This window comes from Rhinichthys klamathensis, unplaced genomic scaffold, assembly GCF_029890125.1.
Source record: "Rhinichthys klamathensis goyatoka isolate OS25496 unplaced genomic scaffold, OSU_Roscu_1.1 h1tg000076l_1, whole genome shotgun sequence".
Lineage (NCBI taxonomy): Eukaryota > Metazoa > Chordata > Actinopteri > Cypriniformes > Leuciscidae > Rhinichthys > Rhinichthys klamathensis.
This window is the reverse complement of record NW_026606618.1, coordinates 5,312,425-5,339,915: the sequence shown is the minus strand read 5'-3', so window position 1 is coordinate 5,339,915 and position 27,491 is coordinate 5,312,425. Positions and strand designations below refer to the sequence as shown.

Below are 27,491 nucleotides of genomic sequence, written 5' to 3'. Positions count from 1 at the left end.
GAAAGTTGAATGGGAAAAAATAATTAAAATAAATGATTGAGGAAGTATGATATGTTTGAAAGTATCGCCAAACATTAGCAATGAAGGTCTTTCATATCGACATGGTGTATGTTCTGACTGATCAAGGTGTCACTAGCAGTCAGCACAACTCTATTGTAAAACTGACAGCTGCAGCTTCCAAAGAGGTCACGTCATATGATCCAAGAACAGTGATATGAGGGATGAGAACTGAAGTATGAAGATCTGTCTTATGATCTTATGACCATTTGTTACTGGCCCCTGGCATTTACCAACATCACAAAACTTATGCTACTCAAGGTAACTGGCCAAAAGCTCTTTGGACTTATTAATTTCAGTCATAAAGGTACTACTACACTGCAATGTAATGCACTGATTTATCATATATTTGGTTAAAATAAATTACATTATATATATATATATATATATAAAATGTGATTTTATTTTTCCTTATTTTATATTATACAATTCAATTAGATCCCCATTTCCCGGTCACAACCCACTGATCTACAGAGCGGTCCAGAAGTGAAGAGGCACAAAAAGAGCATCCAAATCTTTGACCTTACCTCATAACCTTGCAGCAGCATCATTCACAGTTTTAAATCACCTCTACACCATGCTACTAAGTCAAAGCCATTAGGTCTCTTTTCTTTTCTTTTTTTAAGCGGAGAGGCCTCTGTTGTGTAACAAACTATTAATAAGTCCAGTCTGCTTTTTTGGGTAGCAGCAGTTTGGCAGCCCAGGTCTGACCTTTTGCTGCTTTCCAGTACTGCAGTGCTCGAGGGCAATTCGCATGCACTCACATACATACAAATACAAACACAGGGTCTAAAAATAGGCCAGACACTCCCAACCTCGTAATACACAACTAATGTTCTGTTTAAGCCAATATAATGAATGGAAAACTAAATTATCATATGGGAAACAAGAGATTATAATGCCTCGACATGCCGGAAAAATCTAAAGATAAAAAAAAAGATGATACTACTCCAGAAAACGTCTGATGTATGCGTGCGAGTGTGTGTATGAACCCCAGTGGAGGGCTAATCTCTGCTTCTGAAAGTCTCACTAATTGAAAAGTGGTAGAGGTGAGATGGATCAGCAGTATACAAGGTGGGTTTATCGCTGTAAGGTGCAGGCAGCTCCCGTCCTAATGAGAATGATCTCACTCCACTGCTCAGGGTGATAAATCCACAAACACAGTGAGACATCACCCATTTAGCTTGAGATATACTGCAGATCTGGAGGCCTGGGAGGACAAATCACTTTTTCCTGAAGAGCTGTATCTAACAAATTCTGGATATCCAAGTTAAAACTCCATTTTAAAGCATCTGAGAATATGTTAAAAAATATATATATTAGCCCCATTCCAAAAGCATTTCAAGGTATCATAGGTGTGGTTGTAAGCATGCAATCCCTAAATGCACTGCAACGAGCTCAGTGGGAAAAAAAAAAATCCACAATGAACTGTGTTGAATGAAATGTTGATTACAAATTTATTTTAAATATACATTTTATTAAATCATTTACAATTAAATGTATATTAGAATTATGAATATTCAAATATTACACTTTTATTGAGAGTTAATATTTATAACAATATATAATATACTTTAATAAATTATAATCTTTAAATATTTATAATTATAACAAAGGTTGCAAAGACCGCATATAAATATATAATATTGTTTGATTACATTATTAATAAATATGAATCAGCCTGTGTCATGAATATTAATTAGGTAATGTACAGTCCTAACTGACTTGCTGAAAATGGGCGCTAGTCATATAAGGATCACTGTACACCACTTCCACTTCCGATGAGTCGACTGTCAATATAACCAGTTCCGTGACAGCTGCCTTAAAAGACTGCCGACTATGCAGACAGTACGCAGCGATACAACTTGCAAGGTTTTAGAACAAAAGCACAATGGCTTAAAAATGACTATGGGGCCATAATAAAGTATGAAATCGCACAGAAAAGAACAGCAAAATCAGCAACAGAATAGGATGTTTATCAGGAGAGCAGTGATGATAATTTAAAACGATGTAACGATGTAAAACAGGAATGCTGCAAGAATTTTTCTGGGTTACTCACGAAGAAAGTGCTTTTCCAGTAAGGCTATCTCCAGGTGACCTTTGACCTCATTGAGTCGGTCTGAATCACACATTTTGTAGTCCTGGTTGAGAGCAGCAGACATGGTGAGAGTCCCTGAACCAGCCTGGAGAAAATCAGTAAGAGAAATGATGAGAAGCTCAGAAGTTCATGAAGGCTCACTGCAATGACAGCAATACTAGTCTGAATCAACATGTTATGAAAAGCCAAATGGCCCAAAATCTCCAAACTGATCAGTGCATTAACAAAACCTGTTTTTGTCTGAACAATGCAGAAAATGGCCATGTAATGGTCTAATAAATGAGTGTCCATTAGGAGTCCAGTAAAAGACATTTCACAGATTTGTGCTCCAGCCTGCCAGAGACGTTACAGCATCATCTCCATGAACATAGAAGTTCAGCAAAACCAGGATTCAACAAATCACGGCTCTAGTCACCAACCGGAAGCCAGTGCGGCAGCTGTAACCATGGTGACCAGCTCATAAGCTTGCAGAGACACAGCGGCTCTCGTAGGTGAGCTTTCCAGTGCTTATCAAATTATAAGCAGCAAATGCAATTTCTTTGAAAACGTGCTTGGACAAGGCCGTTCTTTTCTTGTAAAATTTCATGTAAAACATCAAAAGGTCAGTGCTGAACACTGGCGGCATTAGAAACAAACGTCCACAGGAAAAGATACTGCAGCTTTACAAAGAAACTCTTGAGATTAGTTTTAGACTAGAAGGAATTGGAAGTCTGGGTGTGAACGATGGAGGGAAATCTCAGCTGCAACAACAGGAAGAGGTCATTTATACAGTGAAGCAAATGGATGTTTGGGCTGAAAGTCCTTTGGGAATCTGGCTGTCTGCCTCTTCATGCAATGCAAAGAACAGGAATTAAATACAGGCTTGAAGCGAGTGACGGGGAACACTTTTTTTATTACTATTATTAATGATCTGTTCATAAAACTCAAAATGAATATTTGTTTAATAATCAGTACAAAACATTTAGCCAAAACATTTCTAAAAAAACAAAACGGTTGGTGAATAACCCGACTCCACCCACACTGCTGAGAGTGTCGCAGAGATGAATATTGTCGGGGGGATACCTCGTAGTTTTTATTTTCCATAAATCATTACTATTGGTCACCCTTTATGTCTGTCTCTAGGTTTTGCAAATATTTAACAGATGAAAAGTATTAAAAAAAAGCTTGCGACAGGTCAGTAAAGCCTCAACTTCACCTGCCTCAATCTTGAATGAAGTGCCGCATGGAGTTTGAACAGTCTCTGCTTGTTTGCAATGCAAGGGTAAATAAAGAACTGGTTCTTTGAATAAGCACAGTGTTTACTCAGGAAACATTATATATGTAAAGACTAATGTTTTATGTATTTGAGGAGCGGAAAAGAGTGTCTCAGTCTAGCACAGTGGTTCTTAAAATAGCATGTGCGAAGCTATTCATCTTTTATAACATGAGATTTTGGCCAAATAACAAATTATTTTACCACCACAATAAACTTTATAAATCATAAGTTGATGAAAACCTAATGAGATGCACATACTGTCTCAGACGTGGCCATTTTAAGGACTCTGTATGTGCAAAAATCTCTGAAATTCGCTGGTCAAAAACCTTGTAACTCCATTTGCGCTTGATTTTGGTAAAATGTTAATAATATAAATGCCACATGAAAGTGTCCGGCCATGTATAAAGCCACAATTGTTTAAACAATAGTGTTTTTTCCATTTTTGTGAGATACACGGTTTCCGTCTAAAAGCGATGACCTGTAAAATACATTTCCTTTCAATAACAAATACACACAACAAAGAAAAAGGTGAGAAAACAGCCAATAGTGTGCACAGCCTAAGTGATTAAAGATTATGAATCCATTTTTGAATAACATGCATCAATTAATCATTAAAAAAAAAGGAATGGGAATAAAGAAATTAAAATAGAACTGAATGGTTTTCTATGACTGTTGTTATGAATTCTTCAAAATAGAGGTCTACACCCTTTTCGAAATGGCTTATTTCACAATCATATCGCATCTCTACAGAGACAAAACACTCAAGTTTAAAAAAAGAAAAGAAATCTTCAGCACTTTCTGACAGATGCTCCCTTAATATTCCCACAAATGAAGGAACGTCACTTACAGGGTCTCGCTGCTCTTCTGTGTCTTTGATAGAGCTCCGCTGTTTTACTGGGACGTCGTCATTACATTCGCTATCAGATGCGTTGGGGGACTCGGCAAGGTCCAGGAACTCATCTCGCTTCGGTCCTCTGAACCTTATCTTATCCAGACGCTTTAGCATGTTCAACACAGAGATCTGTGTCTTTATCTTAACATGGCGGCTGGCAACCCTGTAGGGACAAAAGCATTGTGTTGACATGAAACCGTGCAGCGATGAAGAAACGTACAATTGCACAATACTATCTTGATAAGATGCATTCTCATTTAGAACAAGTTCTGGCTTTTCATATGTTCATTGCACATACTGAATATGGAAAGTACCATGATACGAATATTTACACCCATTAAGAAACATTCTTTATATTATTGTCCAAGTGAAATCCAGAAGCGGAGTAAGACAAAGCCAGCCATTCTTAGCTCAGGAATAATGTGAAACTGACAGTCATTCGCTTGCACAATAATAGTCTCTCTGGACTGGGTATTGAGATCTGTGAAATGGGCCGCTTGAACTCGCTGTGAGAAATTGCTACAATCTCAAAGAGATCAGCTGATGTGGAACTAGTGTGGCCCAGCAACCCTGGTCATGTTTCACATGTACAGTATGTGGGTCAGAGGTAGAGGCGCCATGATCCTCACGGCCGTTTTGGCCCGTAGTGAGACCCTTGTCCAGTTTGAAGTGTGAGGAAAACCAGACATTTCCAATCTATCTAAGTGATAAGTAAAAGTTACTCACCTCCATGCTGTAAAAAATCTGTATGACGACTTCTGATTAGTAAACGAATCATATTGACATGATTTGTGAACTGAAAAGACTTGACTCGGAAGAATCTGTAAATATTGTCAGTACTGGATATTTATTGTACATGCTTAATTCCACTAACTTTTAGTGAGCGTTAAATTATGGTACTTTAAAACAAAAAAATCTTTAAAAACATAAATTGCAAACTTTTATAGTGCATTATAATGTTGTTGTGATGCCTAAATTCACTTGTAGCATCTAAAAATGAATGTTTTATTTTTTATTAATTTAGACAAAATAATGTTGAATGTTAAAATCAACCGTTCGGCCATAAAAATTAAAACAATTATTGGCTTATTGGTATAGTCTAGAATTTTAACTCCGGTGCAGCGCTATATAACAATGTACTATTCCTCAGTGTCATTTTAATATTTTCAGTTTCAGTTTCAATTCGTTTTTTGAAAATATTTCTATTTACAGTAGCTTTAACATTTTTATAAAAAAATTATAAATAAAAATAATTATAAAAATATTATAGTTAGCCTTTTTAGTACTTCAACTTAAACAAAAATTGAAACAAACAAATTTTAGCTATTGCCTTGACATTTAACTGATATAAAACAAGTTTAAGTTTTATTTGAAATACAGAAAATAATTTTTAATTGTTTTAGTTAATAACGGCACAATTCCTCACACAAAACTACCATATGGTCTCAGAATAAACATTTTAAAAACCACTTTTTTATATACTTTATGGGGCTTTTGCATCCTTTTCAAAGCTTGAAAGCCTCACTCACATTTTTGGCCCATAGTGGCTGTTTAGAAAAAAAAGTAACCACATTATTCAAAATGTTTCCTTTTGTGTTCCACTGAAGAGAGGAAGTCATACAGGTTTAGAACGACATGAGGGTGAGTAATTATTAATGACATCATATACATTTTTGATCTTTAATCTTAATACGTGCCAATTACTACCTACTGGAAACAGAGCATTCGTCTGTTAAATCATGGAAAGAAGCAGGTCATGAGCTATTGTGCTCTTCCTCAGGCGATGTCTTAAACGTCTTTGTGCATCTACAAACATTCCCTGAGAATGCTGAGGTTAAAATACTAACACAGCTTTGCAACATGTGACTGGATTATTTATACAAAAAACTCTCCAGGAACCAAAGGCCCAGAGTGGGGCACAAAATAACGCAATTGGTGTTCCAAACTCTGCATTCCCTGCAGTTAGTTGACCTTACAACAAACAAAGCAGGCCTGGGAACAAAGCGGCCGTATGCGTGCCTAGACACACAAAACCTCCAACCCAGTTCTAATTTCACTTCCAGAGCTCAGACAACATGCTGTACATGATAATGATAGGACTGAGGTTTAACACCAGCCGTCTTGTTCTTAAGCAGACTGATTTTGGCTTCCTGTGAATTAGAAAGGGACTTTTTTTTTTTTGACAAAAAGCAGACGTTTCAAGCAGCTCTCATGAGGGAAACGGAAATATATCTGCGGATGGTATTTATCACCCATTTGTCAGATTTACAATGTTTAAACTCATCAGGACGCAGCATTTTATGAGAAATTATGACAGGGTGTGACAACTAATCACAGCCTCTTTCTATAAAAGCTTTGCTTGTGAAAGAGTACTACATGAGGCCTAAAGTTAAACTTCCTTTCCTCTCTTATGTTTCATAGTATAAGAAAATGATTTCTTTAAAGGAACAGTTTACCTAAAAATGACACATGGTGTAACGCATTTTGATGCACCCTTTAGCTTTAATTAGGTCATTCCATGTCAAATCACCCAAATTTGAGAAACTTTCACATCTCATGTTTTTGATTTTGTAAAAAAAAAAAAAAATTCAGAAGACAAACATAATAGTGATGATGAAAGTCATAATATGAAATGTCATGTATGAGTATTTTTTTAGTAATCCACTATTCTGTAGAGGGGAGTCAAAATGACCATTTTCACCTCAGAAAAGTGACCCACGTTTGGTTTTTGACAACTGAAAATGGGTAATATTCAACAATTTGGACATGGAGCTGCATTGAGATCCCTATATCTATGGGATTTAAAACATAAGGCCTTAAATTAAGATACCAAAAGAAACGTTTGCCAAGAACCAGAATCTAAAATCATATTAAGATTAATCGTTAAAACTATTAATCGTTAAAAGATTGCGATCTTGATTCAAACACCTATACGCGATCTTATTCCTTAATGACAGTGATTCGCCTGTGTCTATTAAACCTTTGACAAGTACGATCACAGCGAACAGACAGAGCAGCGGTCATGTATAGATATGAAAAAGCTTCACAAACAGTCTTTTCAACCACACAGTATCATTCTTTCTGTTACAATAACCCAAGATAACATAGAAGTACTGCATGGGATAAAACCAGTTTATAGTTCGGATATAAACACTGATGTATATGGTGGTAGCAAAATACAGTAAATCACCTTTTGAAAGTAATGACGCTTCAAATAAAGATTGAATCAAACATCGCTACAGTAGGTGGTGAAAAGTGACCGTTAAAGAGATTCGTTCAAAAATGCTGATTCATCCAGTAATGAAGCAAGTGAAGTCTGTGGCTATGTCCTATGTGTGAAATCACCCCCATACCCTTAAAAAGGGGACTATTTGAGGGGACACCAATTTGTAGTGCACAACCGATGCGCTCGACGGCTAGAGAATACTCAATACACTGCAAGGGTCGTGCCAAATGAATTCCCGTGTCTCGGCAGAAGATCCAGAAGAATCATCCATCCATTTTCCAAACCGCTGGTCCAATGTGGGTGCAGCTGAACATAGTTATCAGTGCTGTCAAGTCGATTAATCACAATTATTCACATATGCACATAGACACACATATATAATATAAATAAAATTCTACACGCATATATAACGCAAACAAAAACGTTTATGTTAGATGCGATTAATCGATTTGACAGCACTGACCGGTATAAATTCCTTTTTAATTGATTATTAAATTGTTTAATTAAGCTTTCTACAAGCTAGTTTTCATGACAGAGTTCAAGATAAATCCTTTCATTACAACTGGAGCTGCCAGTTTGCCAAGGCCCCGTTTACACGAGGACGATTCCGGGTGAAAACGTAAAAATATTTTATCGGATGTGCCTTTCGTTTACACGGCAGCGGCGTTTTGGGGGCTCAAAAACGCAAAAAAGTGAAACCACCCTCCAGAGTGGAAATCTTAAAAACGCTCCACCGTCGCATTCCCGTCTAAACCATAGACAGTATAAGAAATGGACAGAGCCATCTCATTGGAACTCAGTTGAGACAGTTGAAGCCCATTTTTAGCGATTTTTGAGCACTTCCGTTCCTGACGCGCAGACTCAAACCGACTCAAACTAAGCTTGATGACGTGAGCAACCTGTCTGACAGACGTTAATCTTCTAGTAGCTGTGCGTGAAAATGCCAACGTTTATCTTGCAGAGACGGGGAACTTGAGCAAAGAGTTCTTTGGCGTGAGTGAGCAGGAGTAAGTATTCCGTTGCTTTTATGGACTCATTATCTATGGGCTTCTCTCTTGACGGGACGTCCCCCCGATTGCCTGCGAGCTTCTCCTCCTGTCTGTACGGTAATTTCTGTACAGCGCGACAGAGAGTCGAGTGGTTATGACGCAATCGTTAGCCTAGTTTTACAATATCTGTTTCTACGGGGCCATAATGTAACATAGAAGGTAATGGAGCTCTGTATACATTGTCGTGTTTCTTTAGAAATAAATAATGGACAAATGGAGTCTTTAAACGCCTCAGATGTAAAGTTATTCGCTGTCAAAGTGACGCCAAAATGAATGGGAGTCAATGGAAATGCTAACGCAAGTTAAGTTCTGCTACAACATGGCGGCACCCGGCCGGCTTCAACTTCCGGTCGATGGATTACCCCCTTGGTCTAAACGGTAAAAATGCAAATCTGCTCACGGTGGCTCTCGTCGCGTACGCGTTTACGTCACATGCATGCGCCAGTACAGGAAAATAACAACCGACATGTCAGATTATTTCCATACGTTGGACCTTCAAGTTGCCCTAGCAGCTCTGAAAAACATACAAGAGTCTTTTCAGCAGTTGTACAAAATATTCTAAGATCTTGGTGTTGTTGTGTGGCAGTGCTTCACATTGCCACCTAGCCGCCTGGAGTGCATACTACATCCAATTTCACACACTTTTGTCACCATATGCACGCAGATTTCCCAACCATAACGCTCGTCTAAACGCAGAATAAAAAGTGATAACGCAACGCCACTTTTGCGTTTTCTCTTCAGATCGTTTCCGTGTAAACTTAGCCCAAGTGACAAAAATGATTATTAACAGTGTCCGAATTCACTCACTCGTTTTCATTCACTCCTTCAAGTAAACTATATTAGTGGAGTACTGTAGGGAAGAGTGAATAAGGGTACAGGGGGCGTTTTCAAACAAATACTAAAGCATACTTACAGGTTACGATTCATAAACCGATTGTCCCGACAAAGTGGTAACTGCTCCATCTTTCATGAAAATCTTTTGTGGGTAGCTGGCATTGTACTCTCGTAGGTTCTGGAAGCTGTTCTCCGTAAAATTTGCAGCACACAGATAAACGCTGGGGTTATAATGTTCAGGAACAGTGTTAAAAATTCAAATTTGAAATGTGTCCGCCTTAGGAAGGCCGAACAAAAGGGTTTTGGAACCGGGGTGGAAAAAACAGCGTCTCTTCGACATGGCAACGAAACGCTACTAATGGGCTCTATGCACGGCGGTATTTCCGGTGAAGGTCAAGGATGCTCGATAACTTCCGCCGATCATAGAGTCCAATGCAATACCGAGAATTTATATTGAATTGTATACTCCATGGTTATACTAAAGAAGCGTTAGTCACAAAAACTGACAAAACAGACACACCTCGTTGTGTTTATGCTTCTTTTTAAAATTATATTAAATAAACATAACTATATATAAAATTACATCTAAACGTATGAAAGTTTCGTTTCAAAGACGGGAGGACAGTAAATTTTGAAGACTCTGCCATAATCCCGTTTTCCTCGGTTTTCCTCCGCTTTAATCTCCCCAACCGGAAACTGACGAGCATCCTTGCGTCAAATGCGGAACTTATGCGTGCATATAGCCTATAGCGCAGCTCGACTAGGCCTCGCCCCCTTTTTTCGCAATTCCATGGGCAGGATTATTTAAATGAGTGACATTGTGACTTCACAAGATCAGGAAAAAGCGCGTTGTAGTCCGAACGATTCGCGTTGTAGTCCCAACAAACGCCCAACTAAGAACCTTGCCAGAACATTAGCCAACATTTTGCGAACGTTTCCTGATAGCTGGGAATGTACAATTAACATGACAAAATGCGTTATAAAAGAAAACAACGTTCCATGACTGTTGTATTCCATTCAAGACGCTCTATTGTAATTCTATATTAACACCCATTACAATTACATCATAGGTAAACACCATGACTACCGAAACTATTTTCTCAGTACTGACGCCACCGGCGACTCCCGTTTCACTATCCCGACTCTGAAGAGGAGTTCAGCGGTCAGACTGATCTTATGTGCTCCCTTTACAGCGCCTATACTGGCATTGTGGCAATCTCCATTCCCCCATACTCTCTCCAAACACCATCCGCCCCTATTGTCAGAACCTCCGCAGCCTATTACTGTAGCTGTCAGCAATGTTTAGCGCCTTTTTAACATGCTTCCTCGTTCATTGAAATACCCTGTTAAATAATAAAAAGCATCTTGTTAACACAATGCTTGCTTTACCCCAATCATTCTGCATCTTCATTACCTCCCCGTGTATTTCAAGTTGGATCTCATCAATAAAACATCGAGGGTTGACACAGTTACACCATCAATAGATTGCCGACTAATGCCTTGACCTAAAAAGCCTTTCGTCACTATGGAACATCTTATAGATCGATGCCTTGTAGAATGGCGGCTTTCGTGTGCGTGCACAAAATTTAAAATTATTGTCTTACCTCGTCTTGACCGTAAGGGATGGTTGTCACATTAAGCCATATAATATATTAATTAATAGCGTGAAATAGACATATGTCCAGAAAACGTGCTGGGCTGCACAAAACTACAAACAATGTGGCACATTCGCTCGCGAGTCGCGCGCGCTGTAACGAGTTCGAGGTTTCGAATTCGAACGCAACAATGTAACAAAAGCTTCTTCAGTCTGATACATTGTAGCACGCGCCCCGCCCGTCGTGGGATTAACAACCAGAAAGGGGTTAGAAAGTTTCTTACCCACCTTGCACGGAATCCGTAATTAAGTTTCATTAACAGGAAGGCATGAATATTCGAGCTTCGCCCCGCTCCGTCGCCGCCACCTGCTACCAGCTCGATGAGAAATCCTGCGTAAAATGCCCAAGCAGACACATTGATCTAGCAATGCGACTCCATTAGCTGTCAGATGTTATTTGCAGCGTTATTGCGGATTAGAATCGCATGCGAACTGCAAATCATCATTTGGGGTATCTTTCGATCTGTTGTTGATATTCTGCAAGACTCACTTCACACCAGGAAATTTCGTCAATGACAGCGACAGAAGCTCTTAAAGGGGCCGATAATTGACAGTCGCTTCTTATCAGGCAATACTTATTCTTTTTCGTGAATTAAGTTAGCGTTCTTAAATTAGTTTCTGTATTGAAAATATTTTAAATAGGGCAACAACAGAGGGACTTCTGTGTCTCAACAAGTGAGGTGGACATTAATCCCATAACTCTGTCAATCCATGCTTAAAGTTTAAATGCGTCATATAGGCTACGCATACGAGGGTGAAAACAAACGCGGGGGTGTACATGTTTTTTAAGTGGACTTGTTTTGACGTGAATATAAGTCTAGACAGATATGTAACAGGTCTGGTTTGACTCGTTTTTAGGGGTGTTTGCACTGCAGTTCAAGTTAGCCTTGATCGCTGCTGGATGATTGTGTGTCCACTAGGTGGCGCTCAACGACAGTTTATTGTGTTTACATTTGAACAGCTGAACTTTGTCGCCAAAAAAAAAAAAAAAAAACTTAATCACACATTACCTTTTCTTTCTAAATAGAATGCGTTTTGTACGTATTTTATATATAACTGGTTTATTTTAGTCTTCATCACACAATAGCAAAACTATCAAATGGTACAATGAGAATTGTCATTGTTTTTTTGTTTTCTTTTTGGAGGTGGTATCATTGGTAAACTGTAAAATTGAAATATTACAAGAATTCTTAGAACAAGACCTTTTTTAACTATATTTTCAAATGTAATTTATTCCTGTGATGCAAAGCTGAATTTTCAGCATCATTACTCCAGTCTTCAGTGTCACATGATACTTCAGAAATCATTCTAATATGCTGATTTGGTGCTCAAGAAACATTTCTTATTATCAATGCTGAAAAACGTTGTGCTGCTTAATATTTTTGTGAAAACCACAATACATTTTCTTAGGATTCTTTGATGAATAGAATGTTCAAAAGAACATAATGTATTTGAAACAGATATCTTTTGTAACATCATACACGTTTTTACTGTCAATTTTGATCAATTTAATCCATCTTTCCTGAATATAAGTATAAATTAAAAAAATGTATATACTGACCCCCAAATTTTTAACTGTAGTGGAAATTGAAGGAAATGTCATTAGAAAAAATAAAACAGAAGAGTTTTACTTAATTTTTTAAAATTCATTTATTTACAATATTAAAATGTATTATCAGTGCGAATAGTACAAATATAAATACCTTATTTTACATGCTGGAATCTAATGTCTACGAGCTTTGACAAGTAATGGAGGTATTTCATGGATACACATTTAATGTGATGATATTGTTTGTTCAGTTAAGGACAACCGATCAATAAATGCTTCTAAACTATTACAGATTACATAGTTACTGACCTGACATCACTTTCACATAGATTGAAATTTAACATGAGTAAAAAAAAATAAAAAAAAAAGTCCCTGAATTTCTCCATCTATATATTATTTACATAAGAGGTTTGGCAGAGATAATAGATGACAGGCACTTTAGGAATCCTTTGATTCTCTGTTGGTAATTTAGATGCAGAGCAAACATAATAAAATACTGTTGTTCTATGTACAGCACTGGCAGAGACATTAAGACATGCTGAACATAAGCTGTAAAATACTGTCAGAGGTAATCAGTGTAAACTGCCCATTGAACCCAATAAAGAACCCAATGACAGACAATGTGTATGATGGACATTAATAATTCATAAGAAACTGGGGGGAAAAGAAAACCTCAACACATTTACAAATTAAGCTACAACTGCAAAATGCACAATATATATAAAAAACAATATAAACATTCAAAACAGTGCTGTAAAAATACCACAGTAAACAAGTCAAACATAAATATTCAGTATTGGCATCACAATGAAACCCTAATTTACAATTTTACAAAACAACCCTATTACACATCTAAAATACAAAATATAACTATAAACATTACTTACAAATCATAAGTCATCTGTTTATGACTGATGCATTCTGGAATAAACTGTACAAATGCTTATTAATATCAAAGTCTTTATTTTTGTAGCTCCAGAACAACTTTATCCATTTCAACGAAAACTTTCTGTCCTCATCCAGCAGAACTTGGGCAACGTAGTGCTTTGGAATGCTGGGACACAAAGCGCCCAGACTCCATTTGTATTAATCGAACCTTTAGAAAATACTAAAAACCACTTCAGAGCAGGTCCATGTTGTGCTTTAATACTAGTAGGGAGACAGACACTGATTCTTCAAACCCCTTCCGGGTCATTCACCGTCCTTCACAGTGAAGACTCAGATTGAAGTTTCATTGCTGCCACTAACAAGAGAAATACAGAGCGGTGTTACATTCAGAACGTGACCAAATAAATTAGGATGATCAGCATTTGACATCCAACTCACTCGGAATGGAAGTCTTGGTCCGCCAGGGAGACGTGGCTGGTGCCGAGCTCCACAGCGATCCCGTTCAGCGCAGGCTGGCGAGGTAATGGAGGTGGCTTGATGACGATGCTGTTGGCCTCGGTTCCTATGCGAACGCCCTCGTTTGACCCCACCGATGGAGTCTTACGGGGGATCTGGGGTGGGTTGTAGTCACTGAGCTTCTCCCTCAAGCGGTTCTTCATGTTCTTGTCCGTCAGTGGGGGTGGGTATGTGATCTTGTTCTTTAAAATGCCTAATAAGAGTGAAGCAATAATATAATATTAAATTAAATTAAAAAAAAAAATATATATATATATATATATACACACACCGGTATATGATATATAATTATATTATACGTTGCCTAATATCTATTAAATATTATTTTAATATTATAAAATATATAAAATACAATCTTATGTAAGCATGCAGAAAACGGATTTTTTTTTTTTTTTTTACATTTACAGTACTAAAATGGTTTCATTCTCTTAATGATATAAATAAATCTAAAATATATGTATATTGTATAGAGCGTTGTCGCTCACCTCTTCTGGGTAGCTGGTTGCTGTTTGGCTGACTGGGTGGACTCTCACTTTGAGACACATCTCCATTTTGGTTTAGTTTATTCCCTTGATGAAGTTCCACATTCACTTTAGTTTCCACCCGCAGTTTCTCAGGACCCCCCGTATTCTCACTTTCACTGGCTGTGGGCGGCTCCACAGGCCAATACTGCTTCCCATGACCAGACACAGCATCAACTGCAGAACAACATGGGTACAGTTATCTAACATCCAAATTTAAAAATGAATTTAGATATTTATTTTATGTCAGGAATGAATATCTTCTGGTGACTGACAACTATATATCTCAATTTGTTTAGTGTTTGCTTGAATAAACCATGTAATAGAGCAGGTCAGAGGTCACAGAAGAGGTCGCAGGCACCTTTAGGAGTGCTGTGGAGGGGCGTTCTCTCGTTATTCCATTTGGTCTTGGAGTGCCTGGCCTCGTCCTCGCTGTCCGAGGAGTGAGAGGAAGCGTAGGAGCTGCTGTGCTCGTCCACTGAGAGCTCACTGTCCGAATCCGAGTCTGTATAGAAACAACAGAGAAATTAGCCTCTGATCACAGAAGTGCACTAGTTTAACCATAATTCATTGTTTGTTTGTTTTCTGCTGATGCTCTCCTACTGACTACTAACTAACAGAAGAGCTTTTAGCATATGGCTGCTTAATAAAGTGCCTGAATTTTCCTGTGGAACAAAAGTTATGACACCAGTTGACCCTTCAATGGACTGTGTATGTTGTGTTTTTAAGTGTAATCTTCCATCACCTTCTGCCTTTTTACTCTCATGGAAAAAGAGCGACGAGTCTCCTTCATCATGTCCCACTTTTCCACCATTAGACGATATGCTGTGTTTCTTCTCCCTGTGTGAAAACAACATTAAAACTATGTATTAAATATTAAGAGTTTGTTGTGGAGTCACACTAAAGTTATTTGATGACAGTAAGTTGATAGTGAAATCTTCACAAATGCAGCAGCTGCCAATGACAAATATGACAACCAGGGTTTTTTCATTCACTAGCTAATAAAATGTTCTCTGAAAATGTCATATGCCTTACCGGTACATTTTGCAGTAAGTAGAAATGTGCGTTTGAGAGATGAATCAATACACATTAGATTCAATATGTGATCCATGTAACACATGACACTGTGCTGTGAATTAGGACACCATTTACAATACTGAAGGGCTCTGTCAGTTATGGTAAACAAAAATCTGAGTCATAAATATGGCCAAAGTGGCCCCATTGATAGTCATAATATATTTAGTCTCATCTAAAGATATTCAGTGGAGTGACCTAAAAACCGAATGCTCCTTTTATGCCTGGCTCACACTACAGGAGTTTTAAAATCCTAACCGATTGTGAAATCTGGTTGCAGCTCACACTTAAGGAGAATCTTTGCAGATTTTCTTCCCTCAAATCTTAAACATGCTCACACTACAAGATTTGAAAATCGCGGCGCATCACACACTACACAATGTTATTAAGATTATCGTGCCAGAGGACGTGATCTCACGCAGCAGATCGGAAGCAGAAAAGTGGATGTAAACAAAATATCTGTCCTTCATATCAAGTCATATTCGTGAAAAGGTTGCCGTGACCAAGGAAAGAGAATTAAAAATAAAATAAAAAATCATCCTTTATCTAGGCTATTTCTAATTAATGGCGTCAGCTCTGGTCAATACAATGAATCAATGCCATTGATCTCTATGAAGTGAAGCATCAGCTTCGCGTTGCCCATGCGCCGCATTGCTGCTCAGCTGAGCCTTGTAAAGTGGAGCTCAAAGTTAAAATTAAATATTAATTAACAGCTTGTTTCATTACATCTATATTTGAATGAATCCGCATTTTTTTTTACATTTCCGTTGAATGAACAGTTTAATGACTCACTCAAAGACAGTCCTTTGTCGCCACCTAGTGGCGTAACAATGTAACTGGACTGAGCGAGTGCCGAGTAAATGGTAAAATATAAGCAGAAGCCTTTAGTAAAGAAAGATTCAAGGATCAAAACTAACTGTTATATAACAATGGCCTAAAAAGCTTATTGTCAGGTTTATGTTCTGTTATTATTTTATGTGGCCCCTTATTTGACATTATCTTCTGTTTACTATACTTCGTTTCAATGGGCTTTTTAGTTTCGGTTTCATTACTGAACATGTACTCGTCTTCGTTCCTGCTGACCACAGCATAACACTTATTTATTTAGCAATAAATAAATAAATGAAGATAATACCGCATATCGCGCTGTTGAGTCACTCAAAATTACAACAATGGAAATTCCTTCACCACGACAGCCCTACTTGTTTCTTATTGGCTATTGAGACAGTAGGCTACTGACGTACTGGTAATCACAATCTTGCTCATCCCGATAAATATCAAACATGTTTGATATGATCGGGGCGAGCCCGATTTGTGTGAGAGCAGATCGGGGGGTGCAAGATTCGATCTGTGAACGCCTCACATTACCAGATAATCTGTGCCGAACATCGGAACCGATCAAGGTCCTCGACAAGATTTTTTCTCCGATTCTCGGGAGGGGTAAATCGGGCATAAATCGGCCTAAAACTCCTGTAGTGTGAGCGAGGCTTTAGACGTTTACGCACAATATAACAGGTAATAATTGGTGCAAATATGTTAGTGAAACAGCTGCAGGCAAATACGTCAATGAGTTCATATGAGGTCATAATTCCCGATATATTTAGGGCATGTTGCAGAAACCCGATTCGTATATATGAGAGAAACACCAAGGTCTGCAGAAGTTCAAAGGATACATGATTTGTGTTTTAAGAGGTTAAGGAGGAGGTGTGGAGATCTTTCACATAAGTATTTTAAAATGAAACAACAGATGAAACCATATTGTGAAGTGTTACCAAATAACCCATATCATGATTCACTTGTGGTGTATTACCTGAGTGTGGACGCGAGGAAGCTGCTGCCGTGACTCTTGCCTGATCTAACAGAGTTCTCTAGAGATACAGAGGACTCTCCGATGGTGGTCCGGTACAGACCTCCATCCTCCATGTAGACATCACCATTCAGAGAACGCTGAAACGATAGAAAAACAGATTCACTGTTAATGTTTCATCGCTAAATAAATTGTGCCTGTATGTGAATTGTTACTTTTTTAATTCACTTCTTTTTTTCTTTTTGTGTCAAACTCACTGTGAGTAAAGTAGCTCGTGTTGTACTGGGATCTTCAGCTGGTACTTTCTTCCCTGTAAAGACACTTTTCAGGTTCCTCCTCACGTCTTTATTGAGAATACAGTGGAAAAAGAAGATGCAAATGCCCTGGAAAGAAAAATCCATAACTGAATAACTACATAGACACACATTTGTTGTAAAACACAAGCATACCTGTTGGTTTAAGAGAGCAATCCAATTCCATATGGTTTGTATAAAACATATTTTATTAGGTAATTCACATTAATTATTTTCCATTGTATTGTATTGAAATTTACATTTGAATAATTGTATTATTATTTGAACATATTTTTTTCAATTTACATATTGGTTGTTTTATTAGCAACAATATTAATATTCAGAATCATAATTATTATTAAAATGATTTAATTATTCATTGACAGTTATTAATGCAAAGTTGAATCTAACTTGACTTTATTTAATATTTAACTGGACTTGATTGTATTCTATTTTACATTTCTATATTTTTATAATAATTTTTATCACATCTTTTTATTTTATTTTACCTTACATTTTCCATATATATATATATATATATATATAAATATATATATTAGGGCTGTCAAATGATTAATCACGATTAATCACATCCAAAATAAAAGTTTTTTTTACATAATATATGTGGGTGCACTGTGTATAATTATTTTGTACATATATAAATACACACACATGCATGTATATTTAAGAAAAAATATTATTTATATATAAAATATTTATATTTATATATAATATAAATTATATATAAATCTATATACATGAAAATATTTCTTAAATATATACAAGCATGTGTGTGTATTTATATATATAAAATAATTATACACAGTGCACCCACATATATTATGTAAAAAAAACTTTTATTTTGGATGTGATTAATCACGATTAATCATTTGACAGCCCTAATATATATACACACACACACATACTGCTGAACATTATGTCAATACAGCATTGTTTACTTTACCTTGGCTCTAAATCCAATCTTCCTTTACTAAACACTGACACATTCTAAGAACTTTGACAAGAAGTCCCAGTGTTCTGACAAAAATGTACATTATTCAGATGACCATATGTACCTGTAGGCAGCTGAGGAAGGCAAAAAGGTAGTGGAAGGAAAGCACATCACTGTTGACTGCCATTAGACCCAGCAGCCAGGTGGCGCTGATGAGCAACAGGAGGAGGAAAGCCACTCGAAGAGCAGAGCTGCACAAGAGCAAAGAAGAATGTTGAAAAAGATTGGCTTCTACTCGCTTGAGGCCTTCTGTATTTCAGAATTGTTCAGTTTGACCAAACTCTCACTGAACTTACATTGCTCCTGACTTTTCTGTGCGCTGGCGCCGTCCAAATGAGGCTTTAGCTGCCAGCACAATTAGGACTATATTTATCTGTTAAAAAAATGTGTTTTTCATTATTTAGTCAAAACCAAACACTTCAGTTGGGAAAAGAAAATGAAAGGAAAATTTACACTGTGCTCAATGAGATTAAACTGACCAGCACTAATATGGAGATTGGTCCAGTGATACTCCAGATAAGAGTGTCGTTGACAGAGAGCCAGCAGAAGTCAGGGTTTCCATAACCCTGAGGATCCAAACCCACAGCCAGACCTGACAAGAGACAAATAATCAGCAACAGTGTACAATCAAGATGCAAATCACAGGGGGGTTAGGGGGTCTGACCCTCTCTATTTTAAGGTGCAGTAAGTAATTTCTGAGAAACACTGTTGATATTTGAAATCAACCCAAACAAACACAGCTCTCCCTTCATTGCTCTGCCCCCAAAATGCACAAACACACAATGCAAGAGTGGATGTCTCCTTATAAAAGCTGAAGCAAACAAAATAATGCGTTGAGAAAAATAAAGCGAAGATAAAGAATTAACGACAAGGAAGAACAAGTGAACATACAGTACACAAGAGTCTATACAAGCAAGAGTTTGTTTGTTAGTCGAAAGCTGCACACCAGCTCCAGACAAACAATGACACTCAAAACTGTCCTGTCGGAGCAAAAACAATGCAAAAAACAGTGTCCGTTTTTTAGGCCTTCTCATTTAGGTCACTCCAGTGCTGGAAAGCTTTTCTAATATTAACGCGGACCCTAAAGCTCTCGCCTGATCATAAAAACCCTTCTTTTTCCAGTGATATTCCTCTGGCCTTATCTTGTTTGCAATGTCTCTCGGCCATCTCTCTTTCTACAGTCTTTCTTCAAATCTTCCTCTTGCTCACTCTCTCTCCTGCCCCATCACGAGTGGACACGCCCCCTGCTGCTTATTGGCTACAAGTGTGTTGTGGCGCTCGGTTTGGGGGGTATAGTTCCTATACTAAACATTTTTAATGAGCAACTGAGTCTCATACCAGTGATAACAGCAGGAATCCCCCAACCGATGGCGTAGTAGAAGCGCATGTGGCCCTGGTTAATGTTACGCATCTCAGTCAGCATGCGATAGATGTGCAGCCCCTCCACAAACATCCAGGCAAACGCGCACATGTACGAATAATGTAGCAGAATGGCCACAACAGTACATACAAACTACAAATCAGACAAGAAACAGGTTTAGTATCTCACAGAAATGTCCAAGATAAAAAAAAATATGCTATTGATATTACAATCCGAAAACTCTGCCTGCTGCTCACCGGACTGTCAGTCTGATTGATGCCTGTGAGGAAGATGAGCTCAGAGAGGAAGATGGCGGCCACCAGGTTCTTGTGGATGCTGTGTAGGTTGGAGCGCAGCTTGCGAAGAATGGCCAGCAGGAGGAAGGTGATGAGGAGGGCCACCAGAGAGGCGGACACCGTGGTGTAGGTCACCACTTTTAGAGGAAGAACATCACCATGCTAAGGACGAGATACCAGCATTGAAGAATTAGTTAGCTAGCTGTATACTAGCATAATTCCATATAAACCAAAATAGCTGGTTGTGTCCAACCTCTCGTTTGGAGATGTCCATGAGGACAGCAAAACTGGTCATGTGGTTGCACTGGCAGCTGATGTGAGTCGAGTTCCTGAAGACCAGCTCACAGCCTTTAGAAGACCAGCCGCCTCCACCGGAAACCCTATCAAATAAGAGCAGAAAAGACACACAAAAATACAAAATTAGGATGTATTCTGAAATCACAGCATAAGCAGAGCTTTCCTAACATATTTTATTCATACATTAAGGACTCACGGGATGGAGTGGTTCCAGTAGACGCACACAGGTTTGGTCCTCTCGTGGGACTCCAGGAGCCTGAAGTTCAGGGTGATGGGTCTTTGGAGGGGTGTGGGGAGGGCTACTCCGTCCCTGTGGACCACCACACTCACTACAGGTGTGTTGATGACAGGACGAGTGGGCAGTCTGGGGATGTGTAGAGCACCAGATATATTTACAACAACAAATATATATCAAATTTGTTTCTTGATATTGTCATTAGGGAAACACAATCTATAGGTACCATATTGGTTATTGGCCGATATTAGAAAATGTTTTATTTATCTGTGTTGGCTGATATTTATAATTTATTGTAGCCCATTTCCAGGCAGCACATAAGAAGAAGAAGAAAAAACCCATCCGTTGGTAAATTATATATATACATATATATAAAATCACAATTTCGACTTTTGTCATACTTATGACTTTTTATCTCATAATTTTTACCTTTTATGTAATAATAATTAGTTAGGATTTCTCATCTCATAATTTTGACTATCTGTCATAAAACATCCTTTTATATCTAAATTGTGACTATTTATGGAATAATCAATGTAGGGGTTTTTTTGTGGTGGAAACAGGCTTCCGTACATATTTGATGTTTCATTGTTTTGTGCTCATTTCCTGTATTTTTACATTCAGATTAAATTGGCCATAATTTTACACTCACTTAAAGGTAATCTTTAAAACACTAATAATTTAATAACACTGCTGAATGTAATCTTAAATAAAAAATTTATATCCATTTGACATACTGTACATTACAATGTTGTCTAAATTCACTAGTCGCATTTAGTTTAGAATTTTAATGCTGGCCATTTATCAGAATGAAAACAATTATCAGCTAACGCACCAACGGGAATTTGAATATGATATATGATAGCATTGCATATCCTGGTCAAGGAAATCTGTTGTTTGTATGTAAAATCCCAGGCTGAAGTTCCACCTTAGACTGCGGCGGTCCGGATCATAACTCTCCGGAAGGAGACGTCCCAGAGACCTGTAGATCATCACCATTACAACAGCAGGTGGATCAGGTTGTTCTGCATGGCGTCTTTTTTTAATGGACGGTGTTAGATCAACAATATTTGATCCATCCATGCTGATGAAAGACTCGGTTGATGCAATCTGGGCTGGAGGCTCTGTGGTAACAGCATCTGTAGTGTAATACGACATAAGAAAGTTTAGTTTAATTTACATGACTACTACTTATTATAATATAAAGAAATAAGTTTCGAGGGGAGAACCTTTGCTCTTTTTCGGCATTGAAAGCAGGTTTGGGATGAGGACAGATGACTCCAGCTCTTTTGCGAACACCTCCGTAACCTCCTGAAATCGAGGAATCTTGTCTTGGTTTGCAGTGGTGTCCAGAAAATCTAATGCAACAACTTGAATATGAAGAAAAATGGTAAATATTTTTTACACTAAACACTCAAAATGAAGCTACAGGACTGAGAACGCAATACTAACTCATGTTGTCAGTGACGATGGTGAAGGGTCTCAGGTAGGTCTTCCTCACGTTCTGTACCAGAGTGTTGGCGTACTCCACAAAGTATTGCAGCAGATGTGCCGTCCCACCATCAGAGCGCTGTATCTTCTCCCAGTGCTCCTTGTTGACTGGGTCAAGAATGGCACTTCCAGCCTTAATAATGTTCTACCACAACAAACAAGAGTAACGTTCATAAATACGGTATAATGAAGATCTGGTTCTAATAAAGTTATCTTTAAAAAATGAGTTAAAATTCAAAATTGTACATATTAAATTAAATTGTACTGTTCCTATGATACTCTGAGGTGCAGAACCCATTAGATTGAGCTTGAATGTGAAGATACTGAAAGATACTGTGAGATTCTGGAAGTGTGTGAAGGCTTTGAGGTCTTTACCTTGTTGAAATCGGTATCATGAGTAGCGGTGAGCTCAAAGCCCTGCTGCAGACTCTCATGCTCTAACACACTGGCCAGGAGATGGTAGGCAGTCCTCACGTCATTTCCAAAGAGACGATCCGCGTGGTCGGTGGAGGAGTACAGCGCCCCCGCAAGGCTTCTTGATCTTTCTCCGTCCATTCGAGAAGAATTAGCATGAAGATCCTCACTCTGAGTCACAAATGAAGTCACTCTGGTCACTTCTAGGATTGTGGAAGCTGGCGTAGAATGTTTAATAAAATTCCAAGTTGAATCAACCAACAAAAGTCACAAACCTCTTTCTTTAGCTTTGAGAAGCTGAGGGAAGTGCAGTTGAAGAGCTCGGGTGGAAGCCAACCTTTTTCATCGCTGCAATGACGGATAGCTGTGCCTGTCAAAAGACATATCAAATGTGTACATATCGATAAATCATTCAACAATAAATAAATAAAATGATGAAAATTTCTACATATACTGCAAGTCAAAAGTTTGTACGCATCTTCTTTGTTATTGTAAGTACTATTTTCTACTTTTTTTATTTATAGTAAAATAATTCAAATTAATAAACACAAATGGAAATATGAGATTTATGTAGTGACCAAAATATCTATTTATTTATTCATTAATAATTGTTTATAAAACATCATTTAAAATGTTTTACTATATTTTCATATACAAATATATAATGTATTTTTAAACAAATATTTTAGTTTTGTAATTAAATTAATTAGTATTTAATATATATAATTGTGTTTATAAAGTTTTAAATGAGCTAAACCCAATTATATATTCAGTTATAAAAAAATAACTGTATACTTATATTTTTAATGTTTTATAAAATTAAATGTTTCAAATTCAGTGAAGTGTGTCCAAACTTTGGTTGTTTATGTAAATTCTTGATTTAGTTAAGGACCGTATAATTAATCTATACTCACCGCTGGATCCTTTGGGGCAGTTTGTGGCTGCAGGGCCACCAAACGTGGTCCGGGGCCACCAGATACCGTCTTCAAACGCTTTGGGACAACCGTCATAAACCACTAGAACAAAAAAATGGAGTGAGAGTGGGAGAGAAAGGACAGTACGGCAAAACAGATGCCATTTACTGTCACTACTTGCTTTGTCTTAATGATAAGGCCTTTTAAAGGGATAGTTTACCCAAAAATGAAAATTCTGTGATCATTAACTCATCTTCAAGTTGTTCCAAACCTGTATGAATTTCTTTCTTCTGCTGAACACAAAAGAAGATATTTTGAGGAATATGGGTAACCAAACAGTTAATTGACCCCATTGACTTCCATAGTAGGAAAAACATACTACTGAAGTCAATGGGTCCATCAACTCTTTGGTTACTGACATTCTTCAAAATATCTTCTTTTGTGTTCAACAGAAGAAAGAAATTCATACAGTTTTGGAACAACTTGAGGATGAGTAAATGTTGACAGAAGTTTCAGTTTTGGGAGCAACAAATTCCTATTATTTCTTCTCCAATTAATCCCATAGTCAGTACAGGTACTCCATGCTAACTTGAAAGCATTCTACTTGTGATTATAGTGTATTACACTTACATTTCATCATACTGTGCATGGATATGTAAGCTAAAATTGTAAACAGCTTTCTTTTTTTTTGTCCTTATTTATTCAATTGTCGAGAATTTTGTAACCAGTTTTGTAATGAGCTCAACAACAGTAAATTGCAATCCTGTCCAGTTGACAGCACACATACCCACGCATCCCCCGACTGTCACCTCAGCGAAGGGGTTGTCACAACGGTTACACTGACGGCCCACCACACCCATCTTACAGGCGCACTGGCCCGTTACAGGGTCACATGTCCGTGAATGCGCTCCAAGGTGAAAACAATCACAAGGGTAGCAAGTGTCCCCACCAAGAGGGCGAAAGTAATTGTCCTGAAAAATTGAGGAGGAGAAAATTATGGCATCTTGTGAGCATAGACCTGAGATCAAAATATAATAATGTACATTAAGATACTTATTTTTTATAGATTACTTTTATGATGGATGGATGCACTTTTTTGGGCTTCAAAATCTCAAGGTACCATTCACTCCCATTATAAAGCTTGGAAGAGCCAGGGTATTTTTTTATATAACTCAAATTGTGTTCGGCTGAAAGAAGAAAGTCATATACACCTAGGATGGCTTGAGGGCGAGCAAATACGAGGTTATTTTTGGGTGAACTAACGCTTTAATACAATAAAAGCCACATGGTCCAGTTTATATTTATATTGTTGTACAACTAGAAGTCATTGGTTTCCCGTCAGTTTTTGCCCATTATATTGAGAGTCTGGAGCATGCGATCACTTGCAGCTTACCTTGCAGCTACACTCTCCTGTGGTTTTATTACAGTCCCTTTTGAAGCCTTTGCTGACATCGCAGTTACAGGGCCCACAGGTCGGGTATCCCCACCAGCCGTGAGCACAAGGTTGATCCCCTCTGTGTGTGTGCGCACAAGTCAAAGAAAGAGTGAAAAGGGGGACAGAGAAAAATAAAATCATGCAATAGTGCAGTTTAAACTACAAACCTCACAGAATGAGACTCAAAACAGCTTATTTTGTGGACTGAGACTGATTGAATTTGCTTTGAAATTGGACATAAAATTCCGCTGTAAAATCAAAGCGGTGTATTCTGACTGCGAGGCAAACACGAAATTGCTTGTGTGAAAGCAATACATCATTCTAAGCCCGCTTCCTTTGTGATCATTGAAATGAGAATCTTCTCATGGTTAAAGGAAGGAACAGAAACTATTTCAAACATACAGTATTTTATCCTATTATTTAAGTCTTTCTCCTCTCATGGAAATTCTTTTATTTGTTATTATCTAATTTTTGGAGTTTACAGATTACGAACATTTAAAAGAAAATTCACTTTTTCAAAACCCAAGTAATTCTGCTAAAGAACAGTTTATCTTTAGTGGATGAAAGACTCGCCAATTACTGGATTATTCCAGCAGTCGGAGCTTTAATTTACTTTGTTGCATTATAAATGAAAGCTTTACGGTGTGGGTGTCAAGGACATGTGGAATTATCAGAATTAAAGGAAAGACCAGATTTAAAGGATCATCATAACAATACCATCACAAATACCGCCAGCATCTGCGATCACAGCTTTCGCCACTTACAAAACCTTGGCAGTTCATGAAACAGACCATCAGACAATAAAGCTGTTGTCAGTCAGCGTGTTAAAACACGTACCGAGCTTTAACTTAAAGTCCACCGATTTTCTTAATCCTAACCAAATCTAAACATAAAGGGACAGTTCACCCAAAATTAATGTTCTGCAATTATTTCCCAAACTGTATGACATTCTTTCTTCTACAGAACACAAATAAAGATATTTTAAACAATGTGCCAGTGTTTTTTTTTTCTTTGTGGCCATGCAATGAAAGACAATGGGGTGTCCTATGCTGTTTTACCACATTGACTTAAATTATATGGGCAGAAACAGTTGAAACACTCTTCAAAATATCTTTTATATTCCACGTTCCACAGAAGAAAGAAAGTCATACAGGTTTGGAATGATATGAGGGTGAACTATATCTTCAAATACTAACATGACCCCTATTTTATCATCAATCAGACAAAAATGGTATGTCTGATCAAGTACTAACCCTCTGCTCAATAACATGCATAATCTGAGACAACATTCATGTCTGACAAAAAATTTAGGACAAGTTACATGCAAAACTTTAGGGTTAGGGATTTGTTTTGAGCCCTAAACCTTAGTAAAAGCAATGAATGAATGAATGAATGAACCAAAGAGAAGGAGAGATACTCACTTGAGCTCACAGTATTGGCCATAGAAATTGTGTCCACACTCGCAGCTGTAGCCATGTGTGGAGCTGGGTTTTCGAACACAGGAGGAAGTGTGTTCGCAAGGGTTCAAGAGACATGCATCCACACAGTCTCTGCCAAAGTAACCTGGGGGAAAGGAAAAGAGAGAAAGAAAGACTGAGAAAGATTGATAAAACTAGACACTCCAATCTTTACTCATATACACAAAGCTCTAAAAGTCTAATTAAAAATGTACAGGAATTTATGTATGTCCTCCTTTTGCTTTAATGATAAACCACATTTGATTCCAATTTAAATGTGGTCTCAAGCTTTTAGACCCCACTACATTACTAATCTAAAAGGTTTTAGTCCCTATGTAGAACTGTTGGTGTTACCTGGCTCACAGACACACGTGTGAGACGCCCAGTTGTCCCCGCAGCGGCTGTGTGTTGGACACAGGTTGGATGGACAGGCATCAGGTACATTACATCCGTCTTTAGCCCGGACTCGTGTCGCATGCCGTATGTTAATGTTGGCAGTGTTGGTGGAAGTCTCACCCATTCGCAGACCCTATAAGATGACCACATGAAATAACCATGTGAATAAGACAATACACACCTTTTAACAAAGTAAATGTGCTTGTATGTGAGATTTACCTGCATGCAGCCAGTAAATCCTCCCTGCACAGTGCCGTCTTTCTTAAGCAGTCCGCCGATAAACAAGTTCCTCAGTTTAAGCCCGGGCAGCTCATTGCCAATCTCCACTGTCCTCTATATATATCAAAATAATATCAGAAATATCAGAACTCAAACCACATGCCTTTATTGGTGTTTCTTCAACTAGAGGCACTCACCTAGGATGATTTTACACTTTTTTTCTTATTTATTTTGTGAAGGTCACATTAAAAC

The 27,491-nt window shown here is 37.8% G+C and overlaps 2 protein-coding genes across 5 annotated transcripts in view; both read right to left on the bottom strand.

Moving 5' to 3' along the window:
- gramd4b (GRAM domain containing 4b) overlaps positions 1 to 11,577 on the bottom strand; it is a 29,640-nt gene extending 18,063 nt beyond the window's left edge. The window contains exons 1-3 of one of the 4 annotated variants that reach the window (XM_056251127.1): positions 11,294 to 11,577; positions 4,258 to 4,465; positions 2,117 to 2,240 (exon numbers count right to left, since the gene is read on the bottom strand). In XM_056251127.1, coding sequence (XP_056107102.1) covers positions 2,117 to 2,240; positions 4,258 to 4,465; positions 11,294 to 11,322 — 361 coding nt within the window. In that variant the 5' untranslated portion in view covers positions 11,323 to 11,577. Of the gene's footprint in view, positions 1 to 2,116; positions 2,241 to 4,257; positions 4,466 to 11,015; positions 11,168 to 11,293 lie in introns of those variants that run through there. The other 3 variants (XM_056251129.1, XM_056251128.1, XM_056251130.1) reach the window with 3 other exon arrangements.
- Positions 11,578 to 13,672: 2,095 nt separating this feature from the next.
- The window catches only part of celsr1b (cadherin EGF LAG seven-pass G-type receptor 1b), a 48,943-nt gene continuing 35,124 nt past the window's right edge, over positions 13,673 to 27,491 (bottom strand). The window contains exons 11-35 of the mRNA XM_056251126.1: positions 27,240 to 27,353; positions 26,979 to 27,153; positions 26,589 to 26,730; positions 25,126 to 25,246; positions 24,520 to 24,703; positions 23,733 to 23,834; positions 23,094 to 23,188; positions 22,780 to 22,989; positions 22,366 to 22,549; positions 22,143 to 22,283; positions 21,842 to 22,052; positions 20,875 to 21,042; positions 20,635 to 20,761; positions 20,343 to 20,543; positions 20,064 to 20,238; positions 19,205 to 19,317; positions 19,022 to 19,098; positions 18,790 to 18,916; positions 17,678 to 17,803; positions 17,424 to 17,560; positions 15,285 to 15,379; positions 14,901 to 15,044; positions 14,504 to 14,716; positions 13,941 to 14,211; positions 13,673 to 13,857 (exon numbers count right to left, since the gene is read on the bottom strand). Of these exons, the coding sequence (XP_056107101.1) occupies positions 13,833 to 13,857; positions 13,941 to 14,211; positions 14,504 to 14,716; positions 14,901 to 15,044; positions 15,285 to 15,379; positions 17,424 to 17,560; positions 17,678 to 17,803; positions 18,790 to 18,916; positions 19,022 to 19,098; positions 19,205 to 19,317; positions 20,064 to 20,238; positions 20,343 to 20,543; positions 20,635 to 20,761; positions 20,875 to 21,042; positions 21,842 to 22,052; positions 22,143 to 22,283; positions 22,366 to 22,549; positions 22,780 to 22,989; positions 23,094 to 23,188; positions 23,733 to 23,834; positions 24,520 to 24,703; positions 25,126 to 25,246; positions 26,589 to 26,730; positions 26,979 to 27,153; positions 27,240 to 27,353 (3,678 nt within the window). The 3' untranslated portion in view covers positions 13,673 to 13,832. The remainder of the gene's footprint in view (positions 13,858 to 13,940; positions 14,212 to 14,503; positions 14,717 to 14,900; positions 15,045 to 15,284; positions 15,380 to 17,423; positions 17,561 to 17,677; positions 17,804 to 18,789; positions 18,917 to 19,021; positions 19,099 to 19,204; positions 19,318 to 20,063; positions 20,239 to 20,342; positions 20,544 to 20,634; positions 20,762 to 20,874; positions 21,043 to 21,841; positions 22,053 to 22,142; positions 22,284 to 22,365; positions 22,550 to 22,779; positions 22,990 to 23,093; positions 23,189 to 23,732; positions 23,835 to 24,519; positions 24,704 to 25,125; positions 25,247 to 26,588; positions 26,731 to 26,978; positions 27,154 to 27,239; positions 27,354 to 27,491) is intronic.